Source organism: Hemiscyllium ocellatum, chromosome 35 (genome assembly GCF_020745735.1).
Source record: "Hemiscyllium ocellatum isolate sHemOce1 chromosome 35, sHemOce1.pat.X.cur, whole genome shotgun sequence".
NCBI lineage: Eukaryota > Metazoa > Chordata > Chondrichthyes > Orectolobiformes > Hemiscylliidae > Hemiscyllium > Hemiscyllium ocellatum.
Window position 1 is genome coordinate 41,220,867 of NC_083435.1, and position 21,450 is coordinate 41,242,316.

The 21,450-nt window shown below is 43.2% G+C and overlaps 2 protein-coding genes across 3 annotated transcripts in view; one reads left to right on the forward strand and one right to left on the reverse strand.

The window, feature by feature from the left end:
• The window catches only part of LOC132832652 (zinc finger protein 91-like), a 69,673-nt gene that overhangs the window by 25,318 nt on the left and 22,905 nt on the right, over nucleotides 1–21,450 (forward strand). Inside the window, exon 3 of the mRNA XM_060850730.1 lies at nucleotides 20,587–20,659. Within this exon, the coding sequence (XP_060706713.1) occupies nucleotides 20,587–20,659 (73 nt within the window). The remainder of the gene's footprint in view (nucleotides 1–20,586; nucleotides 20,660–21,450) is intronic.
• On the reverse strand, nucleotides 4,168–15,134 carry LOC132832780 (zinc finger protein 271-like). 2 transcript variants are annotated; one of them, XM_060850924.1, is made up of 2 exons: nucleotides 15,099–15,134; nucleotides 4,168–6,233 (listed from the first exon to the last, which is right to left on the reverse strand). In XM_060850924.1, exon 2 carries the CDS (start codon nucleotides 5,769–5,771, stop codon nucleotides 4,584–4,586), a length of 1,188 nt encoding a protein of 395 aa, XP_060706907.1. In that variant the 5' UTR covers nucleotides 5,772–6,233; nucleotides 15,099–15,134; the 3' UTR covers nucleotides 4,168–4,583. The 2 variants fall into 2 exon arrangements, with proteins under 2 accessions (XP_060706907.1, XP_060706908.1); XM_060850925.1 differs by lacking the exon at nucleotides 15,099–15,134 and adding an exon at nucleotides 14,518–14,537.

A 21,450-nucleotide genomic window follows, 5' to 3' on the forward strand; every position in this document is an offset into this window, starting at 1 on the left:
ATCGCCCCTCCCTCAAGTCCCTCCTCCCTACCTTTTATCTTAGCCTGCCTGGCACATTCTCCTCATTCCTGATGGAGGGCTCTGGCCCGAAACGTTGAATTTCCTGTTCCTTGGATGCTGCCTGACCTGCTGCGCTTTAACCAGCAACACATTTTCAGCACTATTCAATCTGATCATGGTTTATCATCCTACTCAGTACCTTGTACCGCTTTCTCTCAGAATCCTTTGATCCTTTTCACCCAATCTACCTCCTTCTTGAATACATTCAATATTTTCACCTCAATAACTTTCTGGAGCAGAGAATTCCACAGGCTCATAATTCTCCGGTGAAGACATTTCTCATCCGTCTGAAATGGCCTACTCTGTAACTTAGACTATGACCTCTGGTTCTGGACTCAACAGTCAGTGGAGATATTCTTCCTGAGTTTACTTTGTCTAGTCCTTTTAGAATTGTATAGGTTTTCCTTGATCTTTCCCCTGTGCTGCTTCAGGAAAATAGCCAACATAATTGAAGACTCTTCCCACAGAAAAAGACCCATTTATCCCAACTCTGCTTTTTATTGATTAGTCAATTCTCTATCCAAAGCAAAATATGACCTTGCATCTCATGTGATCTCACCTTGCATATCAACCTTCTCTGTGGCACCTTATCAAATGCCTTCTGGAAGTCCAGATATATTACATCTACAGAGCCCCATTATCCACTTCATTTAGTCATGGAGTCATAGAGATGTACAGTACGGAAACAGACCCTTTCATCTAGATATCCCGACCCAATCTAGTCCCACCTGTCAGCACCCGGCCCATATGCCTCCAAACCCTTCCAATTCATATATCCATCCAATTGCCTTTTAAACGTTGTAATTGTACTAGCCACTTCCTCTGGCAGCTCGTTCCATACACGTACCACCCTCTACATGAAAACGTTGCCCTTTAGGTCTCTTTTATATCTTTCCCCTCCCACCCTAAAACTATGCCCTCTAGTCTGGACTCCCCCACCCCAGGGAAAATACTTCATCTATTTATGCCCCTCATGATCTTATAAACCTCTACAAAGTCACTCCTCAGCCTCTGATGCTCCAGGAGAAACAGCCCCAGCCTATTCAACCTCTCTCCATAGCTCAAAATCTCCAACCCTGGCAACATCCTTGTAAATCTTTTCTGAACCCTTTCAAGTTTCACAACACCTTTCCGATAGGAAGGAGATCAGAATTGCATGCAATATTCCAAAAGTGGCCTAAACAATGTCCTGTACAGCCGCAACATGACCTCCCAACTCCTGTACTCAGAACTCTGACAATAAAGAAAAGCATACCAAACACCTTCTTCACTATCCTATCTACCTACGACTCCACTTTCAAGGATCCATGAATCTACACTCTAACGTCTTTTTGTTCAGCAGCACTCCCTAAGACCTTACCATTAAGTGTATAAGTCCTGCTAAGATTTTTTTTCCCAAAATGCAGCACCTCACATTTATCTAAATTAAACTCCATCTGCCACTTCTCAGCCCATTGGCCCATCTGATCAAGATTCCATTGTAATCTGACATAACCTTTTTCGCTGTCCACTACACCTCCAATTTTGGTGTCATCAGCAAACTTACTAAGTATACCTCTTATGCTCACGTCCAAATCATTTATATCAATGATGAAATGTAGTGGACCCAGCACCAATCCTTGTGGCACTCCACTGGGCACATCCCTACTTGTTACATCTTTGAAGACCTCTATCTAATTAATCAAACATGATTTACTCTTCATAAAACCATGATGAACTCTGATGGTTGCATTTTGACTTTCCAAATGCCCTGTTATTACTTTTTAATAATGGAGTCTAATTATGAGACATTAAACATTTAAAGAAATATAAAACAGAGTGTATAATTCTAATTAGGTTGCAGGAGCAGAGGGACCTGGATGTACATGTACACAGATCATTGAAGTGTCCGGACAGGTGAAGAGAGCAGTAAATAAATCATTCAGTGTTCTCAACTTCATTACTGGGGATATAGAGTACAAGAGCATGGAGTTGATATTGAACTTGTGCAAGACACTTGTCAACCCTCAGGTAGAGGATTGTGTACATTTGTGGGTGCCACATTATAGCAAAGATGTGAAAGTATTCAAGAGAATGCAGAAGCGATTTACAAGCACGGTTCTAGGAAGACAACACTTCAGTTATGAGAACAGATTGAAGACTGATCAATCTGGGATCGTTATCCCTGGAGAGAATTAACTAAGCGAAAGTGCAAATGCTGGAGATTCAACTTGAGAGTGTGGTGCTGGAAAAGCACAGGTGGTCAGGCAAAGGATACAGAATTAGCTGTCTACAAATGTGGTGGAGGCAGATTCATTTGAAGCTTTCAAGACAGCATTGGATGATTATATGTATAGAAATACTGTGGATGAATATGGAGAAAGGTAGGAGATTGATACAATTAACAGAACAGGTTCAGATGCAATGGGGCGAAAGGCCTCCTTCTGTCCTGTAACATTTCTGTGGTTCAATCTGTGCAGTGTGTTGCTGAATATTCGTCAAGGAGTTTTATTAAAGCAACACTGTACACCTTTTGTGACCAATTGGAAGAGTTTTATTGAAGAGTGATCTGATTGGCTTCGTGATCAATGCAAAATATTATAATTTCTTCACAATTTATAATACGATTGTTTCTCATTAAACTGTGGTGGGGTTGTACTGTGAGTCTACAGCCTCAGGCATTCAATTCCTGGCCCGACAACTTTAATCCACGTTCAAGGACGAATTCATCTAGAGTTGGGGACTTGAACCCATAGCTTTGCTCTCTGCGATGGAGGGTTGGGGGTTCAAGTCCTACTCCAGGACTTGAGCACAACAACTGCTGTTTAACACTCCAGTATAGGACTGAGGGCTCGAGGAGATTAGCAGCAGGGAGGGATGAAGATTTCCTGGGAAGAGTGGGTTATTCCACAAGATTTATTCATGTCAGAACTGTGTCTAAACAACCAAACTTTCCTCAGTGAATGAAAACAGAATGGTCTTCAATTGAAGACAATCCCTTACGATGTCCATACCAGGGACTTTAACATGTTTCACATTGTCACATACTTGCACTTAAAGCGTATCAGGACAGTTATTGAAACATTCCTTCACAACAGACAATTTCGAGTATATCTTGGGCAAGGGAGAAGTGGATGGAGGGGTCTGACCAATGCTCACCTCAACCCTATTCAACATTACAAGGAAAACTTCATTTTTGTTTGGATGGTAGAGTTAAACATAGTAAAAAAAGATACATTAAAACAATGGATTGTTGCAATTTTGAACATAAAAATGTTTATCCACAATGTGGCCCTTGTCCAGCAGTGATAGACACCTTGCTGTGTGGGTTTGAGTCCCTGTGACAGACTTTTAATTAGTTCTTTGAACAAAGATTAGTTGTGTGTGATCAGCAGTACTCAGCACAGTAACAATTTGTTGACTAGCTCCAGGCCAGTGGGTCTAGCTTTGTGTTTGGAGAGTACAGCTGGAACATTTAGTCTGTGAAGGATAAAAATATCTTTCTTGGCCTCTGTTCTGTGAGTGCAGAGGTAAAAGGACATTGCAAATTCCCTTTGTGAAAGGAAAAGGGGCAGTGACAATCTGTGTGTCCACAACCTCATGTCATCATTGAAGAGTCGAAAGAAAATATCGAATGAGTGCCTGTAATCCAAATTGGTGCCAGAATTGTGTTTCAGTGACATCTTGTGTCTTCCATCTTTATTATTTGTATTTTATCTTATCGCTTTGTGCATCTGTTTGTGTGTCTATGGGAATTTTGGAAAGGGGTAAAATTTAAGTTATAGGGAGGTGTATTTAGTCATTCATGTTTCTTTTCTGCCTTCAGTTAAAAAAAAATGATTTGCAATGAATAGCTGTTTTCTTCTTTTGTATAGAAATCTGATGAGTTCTTTGAGCCTGCATTTGTCAGTCAGGTAAGTTGGGAACTTTGAAGAGTTCAGTTGAGTGTATTCACATCTATGACGACTCTGGGAAATTGCTGCTTGATTCCAATGTTTTGCATCTTCTGGTTTATCAAGAACACTATTGCAAATAAAGTGCAGGGCCGTGTAGCCGACGCACACCTGGTCATCCTCTGCTTATGTTTAAACATACCACACACAGAAAACAGGTGTCTACACAGGAAGAAGCTGTCACAGAAGTTTTATTGCAAATCGCATACACAATGGATGGGCTTCTCCCCTGGTACTGCAGATGGCTGTTTAAATCTATCTGGGCTTTGTCTCACACCTCACAGTTGACTAGTTTCTCTCCTGGGTGCATGTGTTGGTGTGCGCAGAGGTTTGTTAAATGCAAGAAAGATTTGTAACATTTCTCACCTCCTCTTCTTCAAAGAGTGAATCATCTGCTATATCAGGAGGTTCAATGATGTCCCAAAAGTTTGTTTGAATGAAGACTTTATCTCCAGCGTGGACTAACACTCCAGTGAAGGACTTCCAGGCTCAATAATCATGTGAAGGCTTTGTCATATACCTCTCATTCAAAGGACTTCTCCCTTCATGAATTCTTTGGTCTCTCACAAAAGCATAGGAGTCAGTAAAAGCCTAATTAGAAATCTCACGTCTGAATGGTTTCTCCCCTGTATGTAAACGTTGATGTCTCCTAAGGTTTGACGACTGCGAGAATGATTTCTTGCACACAACACACATAAATGGTTTGTCCCCTGTATGAACACGTCGATGTGCACGAAGGGTCGATAAATCAGAGAATGATTTGTCACACACTTCGCATGTGAATGGTTTCTCCCCTGTGTGAGTGCGACGGTGTACACGGAGAGTTGATGAGTCGGTGAATGACTTGTCACACACTTCACACTTGAATGGTTTCTCCCCTGTGTGAATGCGTTGATGGACGCGGAGCGTTGATGAGACAGAGAATGATTTGTTACACACGTCACACGTGAATGGTTGGTCCCCTGTGTGAATGCGTTGGTGGTTGAGGAGCGCTGATGATCGTGAGAACAATTTGTCACACAACTTGCACATAAATGGCTTGTCCCCTGTGTGAATGCGTTGGTGGTCAAGGAGACATGATGACTTCGAGAATGATTTGTCACAAACATCACACGTGAATGGCTTCTCCCCTGTGTGCATGGACTGGTGGAGTCGGAGGTTCGATAATTGCGAAAATGATTTGTCACACACTTTGCATATGAATGGTTTCTCCCCTGTATGGATGCGTTGGTGGATGCGGAGGTGCGATGGTTGCGAGAATGCTTTGTCACAAACTTTGCATGCGAATGGTTTCTCCCCAGTGTGAATGCGTAGGTGCAAGCGGAGATGTGATGACTGCGAGAATGATTTTTCACACGACTTGCACTTGAATGGTTTCTCTCCAGTGTGAATGCGCCGGTGATTCACAAGAGTCAACGAGTGTGTGAAGGCTTGGTCACATATGTCACACCTGAAAGGTTTCTCCCCTGTGTGGATCCTCTGGTGTGTCTTCAGATCAGAAGAGTAGATGAAAGATTTGTCACAAAACTGACAGCTGAAGGGTTTCTCCCCTGTGTGAATGCGTTGATGATTTAGGAGGGTCGTAGATGTTGCAAAAGCTTTATCACAAACTTCACATTTAAATGGTTTCTCCCCTGTATGAACATATCGGTGATTGCGAAGGTGTGATGACCGAGAGAATGATTTATTGCACACTCCACAAATGAATGGCTTCTCCCTACTATGGATATTTTGGTGTTTCGTGAGCATCGAGGACTGCATGAAACCCTGGTCACACATCTCACACTTGAATGGTTTTTCCTCTAGATGGCTGTTTAGTGATGCAGCTTTTGTGCTAGATCTTGTGAGCCTGTGGAATCCTCCTTACACACTTCACACATGAACAGTTTCCACCTTGTCAGAATGAGTTCACGAGTCTCAGTGAATGATTGGGGCCACTTCCTCCTCTTCCCAGCCTCACTCTGATCGATCACCCGCAGCAGAAGAATCAGAAAGGCTGGTTCTGATTAAAGGTTCCACATCACTGACCAGTTTCAGATCTGATGATGTGTCAGAACTCCTCTGATCTGACCGATTTCCAGATGATAGTTTCACTGCCCAACCTTCTATGTGTTGAGCAATGCTGTGAAGGAATTGGATGTCTTTCCACAGCTGAGCAGTTGTTCCTTGAGTGATGGTCAGGATCTGTCTGCGGTGTATATCCTCTCTGTATTCTCTGCACTATAGTACAGTGTAATCCTTCTGTAAAACAGGAAGAAAAACATGATTTCCTCCAAGTCCATCTCCTCCTGAGCTGAAGGGTCCAACTCCTTGGTGTTTTTTGAACATAATTTCAGAGGATCTAACTGCCTAGCATTTATTGCCCATCTTTAACTGCCCATGAGAAGCCTTCTTGAACTGCTTCAGTTCCTCTGGTGTAGATTGATTGCCAGTAACAGTGACAGAACAGTAAAGTAGTCTTAAGTCAGGTTAGAGCATAGTTTGGAAGGAAATTTGCAGAGATGATGTTCCCATGTATCTGATGCTCTTGTCCTTTCAATGGTAAAGATTGCAGGTTTAGAAGGTGCTGTCGGAAGGGTTGTGAATTGTTGCTATGCTATGGTGGGGTTATGTGGGATGGGGGCAGGGAGGCTTTCAAAGAGGAGGACAGTGAAATTCAGGGGAGGGGGCATGGAGAGCAAGGGTCAGGTCATATGTGAGGGGGAGTAGAGTTGGTCCTGGGGTGTTTGTGATATAAAGGCAAGGTATGGGTCGGGAGTGAGATGGTATGGGTAGGATCATAGTTGGGCAGGTCTCTCCCCCTCCCTCGCCTGGTGACCAGGATTTGAGACCTGGCCACTCCGTAGCTTTGCTTCTTAACCAGACAGCGAGTTTGTTGTGCTGGCCAGAAGTTTTGAAATGTCATTTTTAATAATTATTCACGGAAATGATCAATTGAATGGATTGGAATTGTTTCTCCCCAGCCTCCAACCACTTCCCACCCCCTGAAATACAGGTTCACATTCATGGCAAACCTTGCTTTTCTAAAGTTTACATACTCCTCCCAACTAAGTGAAAAATTGTAATAAGGCCCACCTAGCTAGGAGGTTGGCCAAGCTGATAATTTTAAATTCATTCATGGCATGTGGGCGCCTCAGGCTAGGCCAGCATTTATTGCACATCCCTAATTGCCCTGAGGGCAGTTAAAAGCCAACCACATTGCTCTGGGTCTGGAGTTACATGTAAGCCAGAACATGTAAGGACGACAGATTCCCTTCCCAAAAACCTTATGAATTTTTGCAAAAATCAACATTGGTTTTATGGTGATCAATGAATTCTTAATTCCAAATTCTTTATTGAATTCAAATTACACCATCTGCCATGGTGGGATTCAAACCAAGGTCTTCAGAACATTAGCTGAATTTATGGATTAATAGTCTAGCGATAATACCACTAGGCCATTGCCTCTGCTTATAATTGAGAGTGGTATACACTGCTGCAAGTGTGCCTCACTGGTGGAGAGAATGTTGAAGGTGGTGGATGGGGTGCCAATGAAGTGGGCAGCTTTGTCCTGAACAGTGTCAAGTCTCCCAAGTGTTTTCAGAGTTGCAGTCATCCAGTCAGGCGGAAAGTATTCCATCACATTCCTGACTTGTCCACCATCTATAAGGTACAAGCTTTGGGGACTCAGGTTAGCTACTCACCACAGGATTCCTAGCTGCTGACCTGCTCTTGATGCCACTGTACTTAAATGGGAGGACCAGTTAAGGTGATGGGTGTGTTGTGTGTGTATGTATATATGATTGGGGGGTGGGGGTAAGTGGTGAGCGATGGGAGACGCAGACAGTGTTGATCACAATAGGAAATCAGTAAAAATCCTGTGGTGAAGCCTCATCTGGAATACTGTGTCCAGTGCTGGTCGCCCAGTTGTAGGAAGGATATTATTAAGCTGGAGGGGGTTCAGAAGAGACTTACAAGGATGTTACTGGATATGAAAAGCTTGGCTTACACAGAAAGGCTGGGTAGGCTGAGTCTCTTCACTGGAGCATAGGAGATTGAGAGACAACCTGACAGAAGATGATAAAAATAATGAGAGGTATACACAAAGTTAATTTTCCCTAAGATGAGAGATTTCAAGATGAGGGAGCACATTATTAAGGTGCGAGGAGACGGATTTAAAAAGATGAGGTGTAAATTTTTTAGAGAAAGGGTGGTTCATATAAAGTCATAGAGATGTACAGCACGGAAACAGACCCTTTGGTCTACCAGGTATTCCAACCCAATCTAGTCCCACCTGGCAGCACCCGGCCCATATGCCTCCAAATCCTTCCTATTCATATCCCCATCCAAATGCCTCTTAAATGTTGCAATTGTACCAGCCTTCACCACTTCCTCTGGGAGCGCATTCCATACCCGTACCACCCTCTGTGTGAAAATGTTGCTCCTTAGATCTCTTTTATATCTTTCCCCTCTCACTCTAAACCTATGCCCTGTAGTTCTGGACACCCCAACCCTAGGGAAAAGACTTTGCCTATTTACCCTATCCATGCCCATCACAATTTTGTAAACTTCTATCAGGTCACCCCTCAGCCTCCGCCGCTTTAGGGAAAACAGCCCCAGCCTGTTCAGCCCCTCCCTATAGCTCAAATCCTCCAACTCTGACAACATCCTTGTAAATCTTTTCTGAACCCTTTCAAGTTTCACAACATCTTTCCAATAGGAAGGAGACCAGAATTGCACGCAATATTCCAACAGTGGCATAACCAATGTCCTGTACAGCCGCAACATGACCTCCCAACTCCTGTACCCAATACTCTCACCAATAAAGTAGAGTATACCAAATGCCTCCTTCACTATCCTATCTACCTGTGACTCCACTTTCAAGGAGCTATGAAAGTGGTTGCACTCCAAGGTCTCTTTGTTCAGCAACGCTCTCTAGGACCATACCATTAAGTGTACAAGTCCTGCTAAGATTCGCTTTCCCAAAATACAGCACCTCGCATTTATCTGAATTAAACTCCATCTGCCGCTTCTCAGCCCATCGGCCCATCTGGTCCAGATCCTGTTGTAATCTGAGATAACCCTCTTTGCTGTCCACTACACCTCCAATTTTGGTGTCATCTATAAACGTACTAACTGTATCTCTTATGCTTGCATCCAAATCATGTAAATGACAAAACATAGAGGACCCAGCACCGATCCGTGTGGCATTCCACTGGTCACAGGCTTCCAGTCCGAAAAACAAACCTCCACCACCACCCCTCAGTCTTCTACTTTGAGCCAGTTCTGTCCAAATGGCTAGTTCTCCCTGTATTCCATGAGATCTAACCTCGCTAATCAGTCTCCCATGGGAAACCTTGTTGAACGCCTTACTGAAGTCCATATAGATCATACCTACCGCTCTGCCCTCATCAATCCTCTTTGTTACTTCCTCAAAAAACTCAATCAAGTTTGTGAGACGTGATTTCTCACACACAAAACCATGTTGACTATCCCGAATCAGTCCTTGCCTTTCCAAATACATGTACATCCTGTCCCTCAGGATTCCCTCCAACAACTTGCTCACCACCGACGTCAGGCTTACTGGTCGCTAGTTCCCTGGCTTGTCCTTACCACCCTTCGTAAACAGTGGCACCACGTTAGCCAACCTCCAGTCTTCCGGCACCTCACCTGTGAACATCGATGATACAAATGTCTCAGCAAGAGGCCCAGCTATCACTTCTCTAGCTTCCCACAGAATTCTGGGGTACACCTGATCCGGTCCTGGGGATTTATCCACCTTTAATGCATTTCAAGATATCCAACACTTACTCCTCTGTAATCTGGACATGTTGAAAGATGTCACCATCTATTTCCCTACAGTCTATATCTTCCATATCCTTTTCCACAGTAAATACTGATGCAAAATATTCATTTAGTATCCCCCCCCCCCCCATTTTCAGTGCCTCCACACATTAGGTGCCGATCTTTGAGGAGCCCTGTTCTCTCCCTAGTTACCCTTTTGTCCTTCATGTATTTGTAAAAACTCTTTGGATTCTCCTTAACTCTATTTGCCAAAACTATCCCATGTCCCCGTTTTGCCCTCTGGATTTCCCTCTTAAGTATACTCCTACTTTCTTTATACTCCTCTAAGGATTCATTCGATATATCCTGTTTATACCTGACATATGCTTCCTTCTTTTTCTTAAACAAGCCCTCAATTTCTTTAGTCATCCAGCATTCTCTATACCTACCAGCTTTTCCTTTCACCCTGACAGGAATATACTTTCACTGGATTCTCGTCATCTCATTTCTGAAGGTTTCCCATTTTCCAGCTGTCCCTTTACCTGCGAACCCTTTACCTGATCAATAAACCTTTTACCTGGATTACTAAGAAGGAAAAACGCAGAGGAAAAAATGAGGTACGAAGGTAAACTTGCCAAAAATATAAAGGAGGATAGTAAAAGCTTTTTTAGGTATGTGAAAGGCAAAAAAACGGTTAAGATTAAAATTGAGCCCTTGAAGACAGAAACAGACGAATATATTACAGGGAACAAAGAAAGGGCAGAAGAATTGAATTGGTACTTCTGATCTGTGTTCACTGGGGAAGGCACAAGCAATCTCCCTGAGGTAACAGTGGCTGAAGGACCTGAACTTAAGGGAATTTACATTTGCTAGGAATTGGTGTTGGAGAGACTGTTAGGTCTGAAGGTTGATAAGTCCCCGGGGCCTGATGGTCTACATCTCATGGTATTGAAGGAGGTGGCTCAAGAAATCATGGATGCATTGGTGATTATTTTCCAGAGTTCGATAGATTCGGGATCAGTTCCTACAGATTGGAGGGTGGCTAATGTTGTACCACATTTTAAGAAAGGTGGGAGAGAGAAAGCAGGAAATTATAGACCAGTTAGTCTGACCTCAGTGGTGGGAAAAGATGCTGGAGTCTATTATAAAGGATGAAATTATGACACATCTGGATAGTAGTAACAGGATAGGTCAGAGTCAGCATGGATTTATGAAGGGGAAATCATGCTTGACTAATCTTCTGGAATTTTTTGAGGATGTAACTCTGAAGATGGACGAGGGAGATCCAGTAGATGTAGTGTACCTGGACTTTCAGAAAGCTTTTGATAAAGTCCCACATAGGAGGTTAGTGAGCAAAAATTAGGGCGCATGGTATTGGGGGCAAAGTACTAACTTGGATTGAAAGTTGGTTGGCTGACAGGAAACAAAGAGTTGTGATAAACGGCTCCATTTTGGAATGGCAGGCAGTGACCAGTGGGGTACCGCAGGGATCAGTGCTGGGACGGCAGCTTTTTACAATATATATTGATGATATAGAAGATGGTATTAATAATAACATTAGCAAATTTGCTGATGATACAAAGCTGGGTGGCAGGGTGAAATGTGAGGAGAATGTTAGGAGATTACAGGGTGACCTGGACAGGTTAGGTGAGTGGTCAGATGCACGGCAGATGCAGTTTAATGTGGATAAATGTATAGTTATCCACTTTGGTGGAAAGAACAGGAAGGCAGATTACTACCTAAATGGAATCAATTTAGATAAAGGGGCAGTAAAAAGAGATCTGGGTGTTCTTGTACACCAGTCAACGAAGGTAAGCATGCAGGTACAGCAGTTAGTGAAGAAGGCCTTCATAACAAGAGGGATTGAGTATAGAAGCAAAGAGGTTCTTCTGCAACTGTACAGGGCCCTCGTGAGACCACACCTGTAATACTGTGTGCAGTTCTGGTCTCCAAATTTGAAGAAAGACATTCTGGCTATTGAGGGAGTGCAGTGTAGGTTCAGGAGGTCAATTCCAGGACTACCTTACGCTGAAAGACTGGAGCGACTGGGCTTGTATACCCTTGAGTTTAGAAGACAGAGAGGGGATCTGACTGAGACATATAAGATCATTAAAGGATTGGACACTCTGGAGGCAGGAAACATGTTTCCGCTGATGGGTGAGTGCCGAACCAGAGGACACAGCTTAAAAATATGGGGTAGACCATTTAGGACAGAGATGAGGAAACACTTCTTCACCCAGAAAGTGGTGGCTGTGTGGAATGCTCTGCCCCAGAGGGCAGTGGAGGCCCAGTCTCTGGATTCATTTAAGAAAGAGTTGGATAGAGCTCTCAAGGGCTATGGAGATAAGGCAGGAACAGGATACTGATTAAGGATGATCAGCCATGATCATATTGAATGGTGGTGCAGGCTCAAAGGGCAGAATGGCCTACTCCTGCACCTATTGTCTATTGTCTAACATCTGCCCCCAATCAGCTTTCGAAAGTTCTTGCCTAATACCGTCAAAATTGACCTTTCTCCAATTTAGAACTTCAAATGTTTAAATCTGGCCTATCCTTTTCCACCATTATTTTAAATCTAATAGAATTATGGTCACGAGCCCCAAAGTGCAAGAGTAAGTCAGGTTTTGTACCTTCTCTAATAGGTACATCCACATACGGAATCAGAAAGTTTTATCGCATATATTTAACAAATTCCTCTCCATCTAAACCCTTAACACTATGGCAGTCCCAGTCGATTTTCAGAAAGTTAAAATCTCCTACCATAACCACCCTATTTCTCTTACAGATAATGGAGATGTCCTTACAAGTTTATTTCTCAATTTCCCTCTGACTGTCTGGGGGTTTATAATACAATCATCCATTTCTTACTTCTCAGTTCCAACCAAATAACTTCCCTGGACGTACTTCCAGGAATATCTTTCCTCAGCACAACTGTAATGCTATCCCTTGTCAAAAATGCCACTCCCCCTCCTCTCTTACCTCCCTTTCTATCTTGCAGCATTTGTATCTTGGAACATTAAACTGCAGTCCTGTTCATCCTTGAGCCATGTTTCTGTAATTGCTATGAAATCCCAGTCCCATGTTCCTAACCATGCCCTGAGTTCATCTGCCTTCCCTGTTGGCCCCTTGTATTGAAATAAATGCGATTTAATCTATTAGTCCTACTTTGTCCCTGCCTGCCATGACTGTTTGACTCCCTTATATCCTCAACTGTACCTGTCTCTGATTGATCTCTTTCCTCACTATCTCCCTGGGTCTTCACCACCTCCCTCCCCCACCACACCCCATCTTATTAGTTTAAATCCTCCTGAGCAGCTCTAGCAAATCTCCCTGCCAGTATATTAGTCCCCTTCCAATTTAGGTCAATCTGTCCTTCTTGTACAGGTCACTTCTACCCCAAAAGAGATTCCAATGATCCAAAAACATGAATCCTTCCCCCACACACCAGCTCCTCAGCCATGCATTCATCTGCTCTATCCTCTTCTTCCTGCCCTCACTAGCTTGTAGCACCGGGAATAATCCAGATATTACTACTCTCGAGGACCTCCATTTTAAATTTCTGCCTAACTCTTTGTAATCTTCCTTCAGAATCTCAACCTTTTCCCTTCCGATGCCCACATTGGAACCAACGACAATGACCTCTCTTTCTGGCCCCTCTCCCCCGTGAGAACATTCTGCACCCTCTCTGAGACATCCTTGATCCTGGCACCAGGGAAGCAACACACCATTCTGCTTTTTCACTGCTGGCCACAGAAACATCTGTCTATACCTCGAACTAGAGCATCCCCGAACACAATTAATCTCTTGGAACCCGACGTACCCTCGTTGCATTCAAGCCAGTCTTAATACCAGAAACTTGGCTTAATCATGCTACATTCTGCTGAGAATCCATTACCCCCTCCATTTTTCAAAACAGCATACCTTTTTGAAATGGGTATATACACGAAAGACTCCTGCACTAGCCACCTACCTCTCTTACCTTTCCTGGAGTTAACCCATCTATGTGACTGTATCTGAGACTTTCCCCTCTTCCTATAACTGCCATCCATCACTTACTGTTACTGTTGCAAATTCCTCATTACTTCTAACTGTCTCTCCAACCGATCCATTCAATCTGATAAGATTTGCAGCCAGCAGCATTTATGGCAGCTATAATCTGGAATAACCCTTAAACTCTCTTTAAACTCACACATCTGACAAGAAGCGCATATCACTCTACTAAAGGCCATTTTTGCTCCTTCACAACCTACAAACCCAGAAAATAACACCGTCTTATTCCTCTCTACAAACACTGCCCCAGGTTAAATTAATAGTTATGGCTTATATTTTAAGCTTAATCAAGAGATATATCTCCAAAAACATATAATCAAGAAAGAAGCTATACTACTCCCTACTGCAGATTCTCTGTAGGCCACACTTAAAACAACGATTAACTTATCTGATTCTGTGCTGTGAACTTCACCTAACAGTTCCTCCAAGATCATTTGTGAATTTCACTGTTTGATAATTTTCCCAGATGCACTCCAATGCCCAGCGATACACGAATTCAAACATCAAAGGCAGTAACTGTGCAAGTTCTCTCTCTCTCTCTCACTCCTGCAATGACCTCACCATGTGCTTCCTTTGTCCGTTCTTCTCCCTTTTAAAAACTGCTGTTGTTTTAACTTTTTTCTTCCCAAAGTTCCAAATCAGTGCTACAGCATATAAAACAGTAATTGCTGCTTTTGGAATTCGAGGAAATCACCTCCAGCACCTAAAATACCTCAAGAAAGGAAGAGCTGTTACAGCCAGAAATTTTTCTCGTCCTCCATCTTGGATTACCCTGAGGGTCGGTGCCATATGTGGAATGAACTTCCTGAGAAAGTGGTGAATGTGGGTAAAATTACAACGTTTAAAAGACATTTGGGTAGGCACGTGAATTGGAAAGATTTGGAGGGATATGGGTCAGCAGCAAGCAGTTTAGTTTACTTTACTTTAGTTTGGAATTATGTTCGGCATAGACTTGTTGGACCGAAGGTCTGTTTCCATGCTGTATAACTTTATGACGCTGCATCTCTCAGATAATGACACCTCGTCTTCTCATATTCAGGAATGAGCCACCAACAAAACTCAGCCTGGGAATCAGAGGGAAATGCTTCCAATAAACACACTCAATATACAACACACAGCTCCAGTCACACAGTTCAGCACAAAGCACCGAGTAAACAGCTCTCTCAGCTGGATCTTCTCACACAGCATAAGGGACATTTCCACCCCTGATTACCCACAGGATAGTCAGACCGCCTGAAGATTGGTGTGGATATTATGGGATACAATTTGTATAAAAGCTGCTCCTTCACTCACCATCTCCTCACTTGGTTTTCAGTCCCTATAGGAAGTGAACCAGCTCTGGAAGAGGAAGAGGAGACATGGGCAGAGTGGGTGGGCTCTCTGATTGACGTCTCTCACAGCCAATCCAAATATTTCTGGTGGTGCTGACCTAAAACTCACTCTCTGTAAGGATGATGAAGACAGAAACCCACATCACATTAAAAAAATATCGTATGTTAACTTGAAGGAGTAACTATTAGCCTTATGAGTGTTTCTTCTTACTGCATTGGGCTGTCATGCCACATTGTCTCTGGATTAACATTTGATAGGTGCTAACACAGCTAACCCAGAGGGCAATCATATTGCACTAGACTATGGAGGACAGCTATTCGAGAAGAAGGAGATGTTGACTACATCAAAATCTACAAAAAAGGTGTTGCCCTCGTGGACTGATGACTTTCAGTGGAGGGTCTGTAGTTGGCCCTGGAGGACAGTGTCAAACAGCTCTGAGCCTTAAATGTTGGTCTGCACTATTGAATGTTTCTCAGCAGTGTGGCCAGGCTGGTTGGAAAGCAAGAGCAAGGGTATTGGTGAAGTAGCGGCAGTGGAAGAACAGATGCTGGCTTTTACAGAGACACACCGGTCTATACTCTATGGAGTTAGTTTTGCTCCAGCTTCAGCAATCCTATTAATTTTTTGGACGACAGGGTGCTGGGCTGCCCTGAAAAAAATGTTCTGCCCTCAGCAGTTCACAACCACGATGACAACATTTTGCACTTGCATCGTGGCAAGATAACCTTACATAACTTCACTCTGAGCTTCTACTTCTGCCCCATACTTAGGGTGGAAACTGTTTATGTTGGATTGTATAACTTGAAGTTTAATTGACCTTCTGTGTGTTTGGAAGAGGGAGACATTGTTTGTTTAAAAATTGTTCTTGTGGGCTTTGCACTGAGAAGTCTGGAGGCCTCTTTGTTTACTTGCATTGTAATGAGGTTTTACAAGCATTGAAATGAAGAGATTGGGGTTAGTAGCTCACAGCATTAAAAATAAGTAAATATTAGCCTTACAGTCACAGAGTCATAAAGCATTAAAACAGACCCTTAAGTCCAACTATCCATGCTGACCAGGTTTCCTAAATGAGCGTAGTCCCATTTCCCTTTGTTTGGCCTGTTTACGTTTCCCATTCATGTACCTGCCCAAATGTCTTTTAAATGTTGTAACTGTACCTGCACTACCACTTCTTCGAGCAGTTCGTTCCATATATGCACCACCTGTGTGAAAAAGTTGCCCTCCAAGTCCCTTTTAAATCTTTCCCCTCTCACCTTAAACCAATGCACTCTAGTTTTGGACTCACCTGCCCTGGGGAAAAGACCGTTGCAATTCACCAGAACTATGCCTGTCATGATTTTACAAACCTTTATAAGATCACACCTCAATCTCCTATGCTCCATGGAAAAAAGATCCCAGTCTATCCAGCCTCTCCTTTTAACTCCAACTCTCCAGTCCCAGTAACATTTTTGCAAAATCTTTTCTACGTTGTTTCCAAGTTAATAACATCTTTCCTCTAGCAGGGCAACCAGAACTGTATGCAAAAGTGTCCTAACCAATGTCCTGTACAGCAGCAACATGACCTCCCAACTCCTGTACTCAGTACTCTGACCAATAAAGGAAAGCATACCAAATGCCGCCTTCACTATCCTATCTACCTGCGACTCCAATTTCAAGGAGCTGAGAACCTGCACTCCAAGGTCTCTTTGTTCAGCAAAACTCCCCAGGACCTCACCATGAAGTGTATAAGTCCTGCTAAAATTTTCTTCCCTAAAATGCAGCACCTCACATTTATTTGAATTAAACTCCATCTGCCACTTCTCAGCCCATTGGCCCATCTGGTCAAGATCCTGTTGTAAACTGAAATAGCCCTCTCCACTGTCCACTACACCTCCAATTTTGGTGTCATCTACAAACTTACTAACTGTACCTCTTATGCTCGCATCTAAATCATTTATATAAATGACAAAATGTAGAGGACCAGTACCGATCCTTGTGGCACTCCATGGTCACAGGCCTCCACTCTGAAAAACAACCCTCCACCACCACCACCCTCTGTCTTCTACCTCTGAGCTGGTTCTGCATCCAAATGGCTAGTTCTCCCTGTATTCTGTGAGATCTAACCTTGCTAATCAGTTTCCCATGGGGAACCTTGTTGAACGCCTTACTGAAGTCCATATACATCACATCTACTGCTCTGCCCTCATCAATCCTCTTTTGTTACTTCCTCAAAAAACTCAATCAAGTTTGTGAGACTTGATTTCTCACGCTCAAAGCCATGTTGACTATCCCTAATCAGTCCTTGCCTTTCCAAATACATGTACATCCTGTCCTTTAGGATTCCCTCCAACAACTTGCCCACCATCGACATCAGGCTCACTGGTCTTCCATGGCTTATCCTTATCACCTTTCTTAAACAGTGGCACCACATTAGCCAACCTCCAGTCTTCCAGCACCTCACCTGTGAATATCGGTGATACAAATATCTCAGCAAGAGGCCGAGCAATCACTTCTCGATCTTCCCACAAAGTTCTAGGATACACCTGATCAGGTCCTGGGGATTTATCCACCTACATGCATTCGAAGACATCCAGCACTTCCTCCTCTGTAATATGGACATTTTGCAAGGCACACAAGGATTAGTGGCACAGAAGGGAACAAGAGAGGAGACCGATTATCTTTAGTGTTCTATGAGACTTGTGCGTTGTCTCAATGACTCAGAAAGTAAGTTGTGACTCATCGTGTATCTACCGTATGAGTTGATACCTGACAGGCCATCCTGTCTAGCAGTCACCTCCTTTAGAGGTCTAGCTCTCTTCAGCTCCAATTTCCAACTCTCAACATTCACATCTTCTAGTGCCCCTCCACCTCCCTTCACCTCTCTCGGAATATCCTGATTCACTATCGTAGAAATGTTGAAAATAGCAGCTGTAGTTGACAATTGAGCCCTTCGTACCTGCTGCACAATTCAATCTGATCATGGTTTATCATCCTACTCAGTACCTTGTACCGCTTTCTCTCTGTATCCTTTGATCCCTTTCGCCCAATCTGCCTCCTTCTTGAAAACATTCAATATTTTCACCTCAACAACTTTCTGGAGCAGAGAATTCCACAGGCTCATAATTCTCCGGTGAAGACATTTCTCCTTATCCCTGTCTGAAATGGCCTACTCTGTAACTTAGACTATGACCTCTGGTTCTGGACTCCACAGTCAGTGGAAACATTCTTCCTGAGTTTACTTTATCTAGTCCTTTTAGAATCGTGCAGTTTTCCTTGACCTTCCCCCTATGCTGCTTCAGGAAAATAGCCAACATAATTGAAGACCCCTCTCACACCAATTATGCTCTCTTCTACTCTCTTCTGTTGGGCAGAAGATATAAAATTTTAAATTCACATAAGAATAAATGGAAGAACAGCTCCTTAGCCATTGTCACCAGACTTTTGAATGGCCCTCTCAGATGTTAATGTTGATCTCTCCCTCTCTCTGCACCTTCTCTATGGCTGTAACATTGTATTCTGCATTCTGTTCTACTACCCTGGTACACTTTGTATGATACAAGCTGCAAAAGTGGTTAAAACACTTTTCATTGTATTGGACCTGACAACAATAAATCAAATCATTCTTTTAAACTCCAGTGAGTATAGTCCCAGTAGATCCAATCTCTCTTCATACATTAGTCTTACCATTCTAACTCTCAGTCTGGTCAACCATCATTGCACTCCCTCCATAGCTAGAACATTCTTCCAGCACACAACACTCGAGATGAGGTCTCATCAAGGCCCTATACAATTGCAGTGAGGCGTTCTTGCTCCTGTACTTGAATCCTCTAAATATGAAGGCCAACATACCATTTTCCTTCTTCACTGCTTGCTGCACCTACATGCTTACTTTCAGCGATAGATCTCATTACACCTCCCCCTTTCCCAATCTGTCACCATTCAGATAATAACCTGCCTTCCTGCCTTTGCTACCAAAATGGATAACCACACGCTTAAATACATTACATTCAACTGCCATGTATTTGATTATTCACTCAACTTATCCAAGTCACACTGAAGCTTTTCTGCATCTTGTACCTGAGACAGTTCTTTAACATCCCAGTTATTTCTATGAGCTGCCTCAGAGAGACATAGACATCAATAAACAACACCTCCTCCTCAGTCTGTCCTGCATGAAATTGTGACATCAGCCCCAGAAGGAAAGGATAGACCTTGTCCCTAATCAGTTGACCATCAGCTCCCTCATCTTCCCCAAATCTGGGTGCGATGTCAGAGTTCCTGACAATGAAAGCATCGTGGGATTATCCAGTGTGGTTAGGTTCACATGGGGTATTCTCAGATGGCCCATTACACATGACATGAAGGAGGGGAATTGCTTTCTGCTCAGGGAAACCTGTGGGTCTTCCAGGATGACCTTCAATATCTGCCCTTGGGGTAGCAGCTTTTGCATAAAACCACAGCAAATTCTATTACTGCTCTCTAAATGTTGTCTTAAATTTAATGAAGTCTTTTTTTCTGCAGAGTAATTTAGTCTTATTTCTCCTCTAGTATTTCTTATCCACAGCAGGAAAATCCTGCCTTACATTCTCCTGAATCACCTTATTCCTGTTGCTGAGGAATTCCTACTAGAGACACAGTGGCATATGTGCACAAGCAGGAGCTTCATATCAATGTCTTCATTTGGTGATTCCTGACAATTAGATCAAAGATTGACTTGTCCACCTTAACATGATTGGACTCATAGTGGGAGAGGTTTGAGACAGATCCTGCTGAGACAGACAGTGCTTTGGAATGACAGCTCTTGCTGTGTGAGCACTGGCGGGGAACAATACAGACAGTTCTCAGTGCAACAGAAATAGGTGACCCGCCAAGCCCATATTGAGATATCCGTGTCTCATGAGAGAGAAATATCTGAGTACATTTTACTTTGGAAATATTTGTCTCTCATGTGGGCTCACTGGGAAGGTTTGATCATAGAACTCAATCCAGCAGGGTTTCTTTTGTAGTGACTGGGTCGATGGACCACGAGTTAGGCTGACAGTGTGGAAGTCTTGTAACACAGCTCTCCTTAGCAGTATCTTCTAATGCTTCAGAAAGTCAAAGGTTTGAGGGAAAATTTTGTCCCTTATATTGCACCTTAAGAGCTTTTCCTTTTCGTGAATCCTCAAATGTCACAGGAGTTTTGAAGATGTCTATTTACTATTATGCTAAACTTCCCAACTGAAGTGAAATCCCCATGGTTGAATCTTCTGATATAACAGGAAATTGGATAACCTTGACAATGATATATAACACACCTAGTATATCAATGGTTTCTCGCCTGTTTGAAGGTGTTTGTGTGCGCGGAAGTTTGACAACTCTGCAAATGATTTATCATATACCTCAAATATAAATGGTTACATTCTTGTGTGATTGCATCAGAGTTTGTGGAGATCTTGTGATTCTGTGAATGATTTGTCACACATTTCAGATATGAATGGATTATCCCTAATGGGAATTTAATGAACATCACACGGGTGCCACACGTGAGGCTGCTGAGCAAGGTGAGGGCCCATGGAGTTCGAGGTGAGCTACTGGGATGGATTGAGGATTGGCTGTCTGACAGAAGGCAGAGAGTTGGGATAAAAGGTTCTTTTTCGGAATGGCAGCCAGCGACGAGCGGTGTCCCGCAGGGTTCAGTGTTGGGGCCACAGCTGTTCACGTTATATATTAATGATCTGGATGAAGGGACTGGGGGCATTCTAGCGAAGTTTGCAGATGATACGAAGTTAGGTGGACAGGCAGGTAGTACTGAGGAAGTGGGGAGGCTACAGAAAGATCTAGACAGTTTGGGAAAGTGGTCCAGGAAATGGCTGCTGGAATTCAACGAGAGCAAATGCGAGGTCTTGCACTTTGGCCAAAAAAAAGCATAGACTACTTTCTAAATGGTGAGAAAATTTGTAAAGCCAAAGTACAAAGGGATCTGGGAGTGCTAGTCGAGGATTCTCTAAAGGTAAACATGCAGGTTGAGTCCGTGATTAAGAGAGCAAATGCAATGTTGTCACTTATCTCAAGAGGGTTGAAATATAAAAGCACCGTTGTGCTACTGAGACTTTATAAAGCTCTGGTTAGGCCCCATTTGGAGTACTGTGTCCAGTTTTGGTCCCCACACCTCAGGAAGGACATACTGGCACTGGAACGTGTCCAGCGGAGATTCACACGGATGATCCCTGGAATGGTTGGTCTAACATATGAGGAACGGCTGAGGATCCTGGGATTGTATTCATTGGAGTTTAGAAGATTAAGGGGAGACTTAATAGAGACGTACAAGATAATACATGGCTTGGAAAGGGTG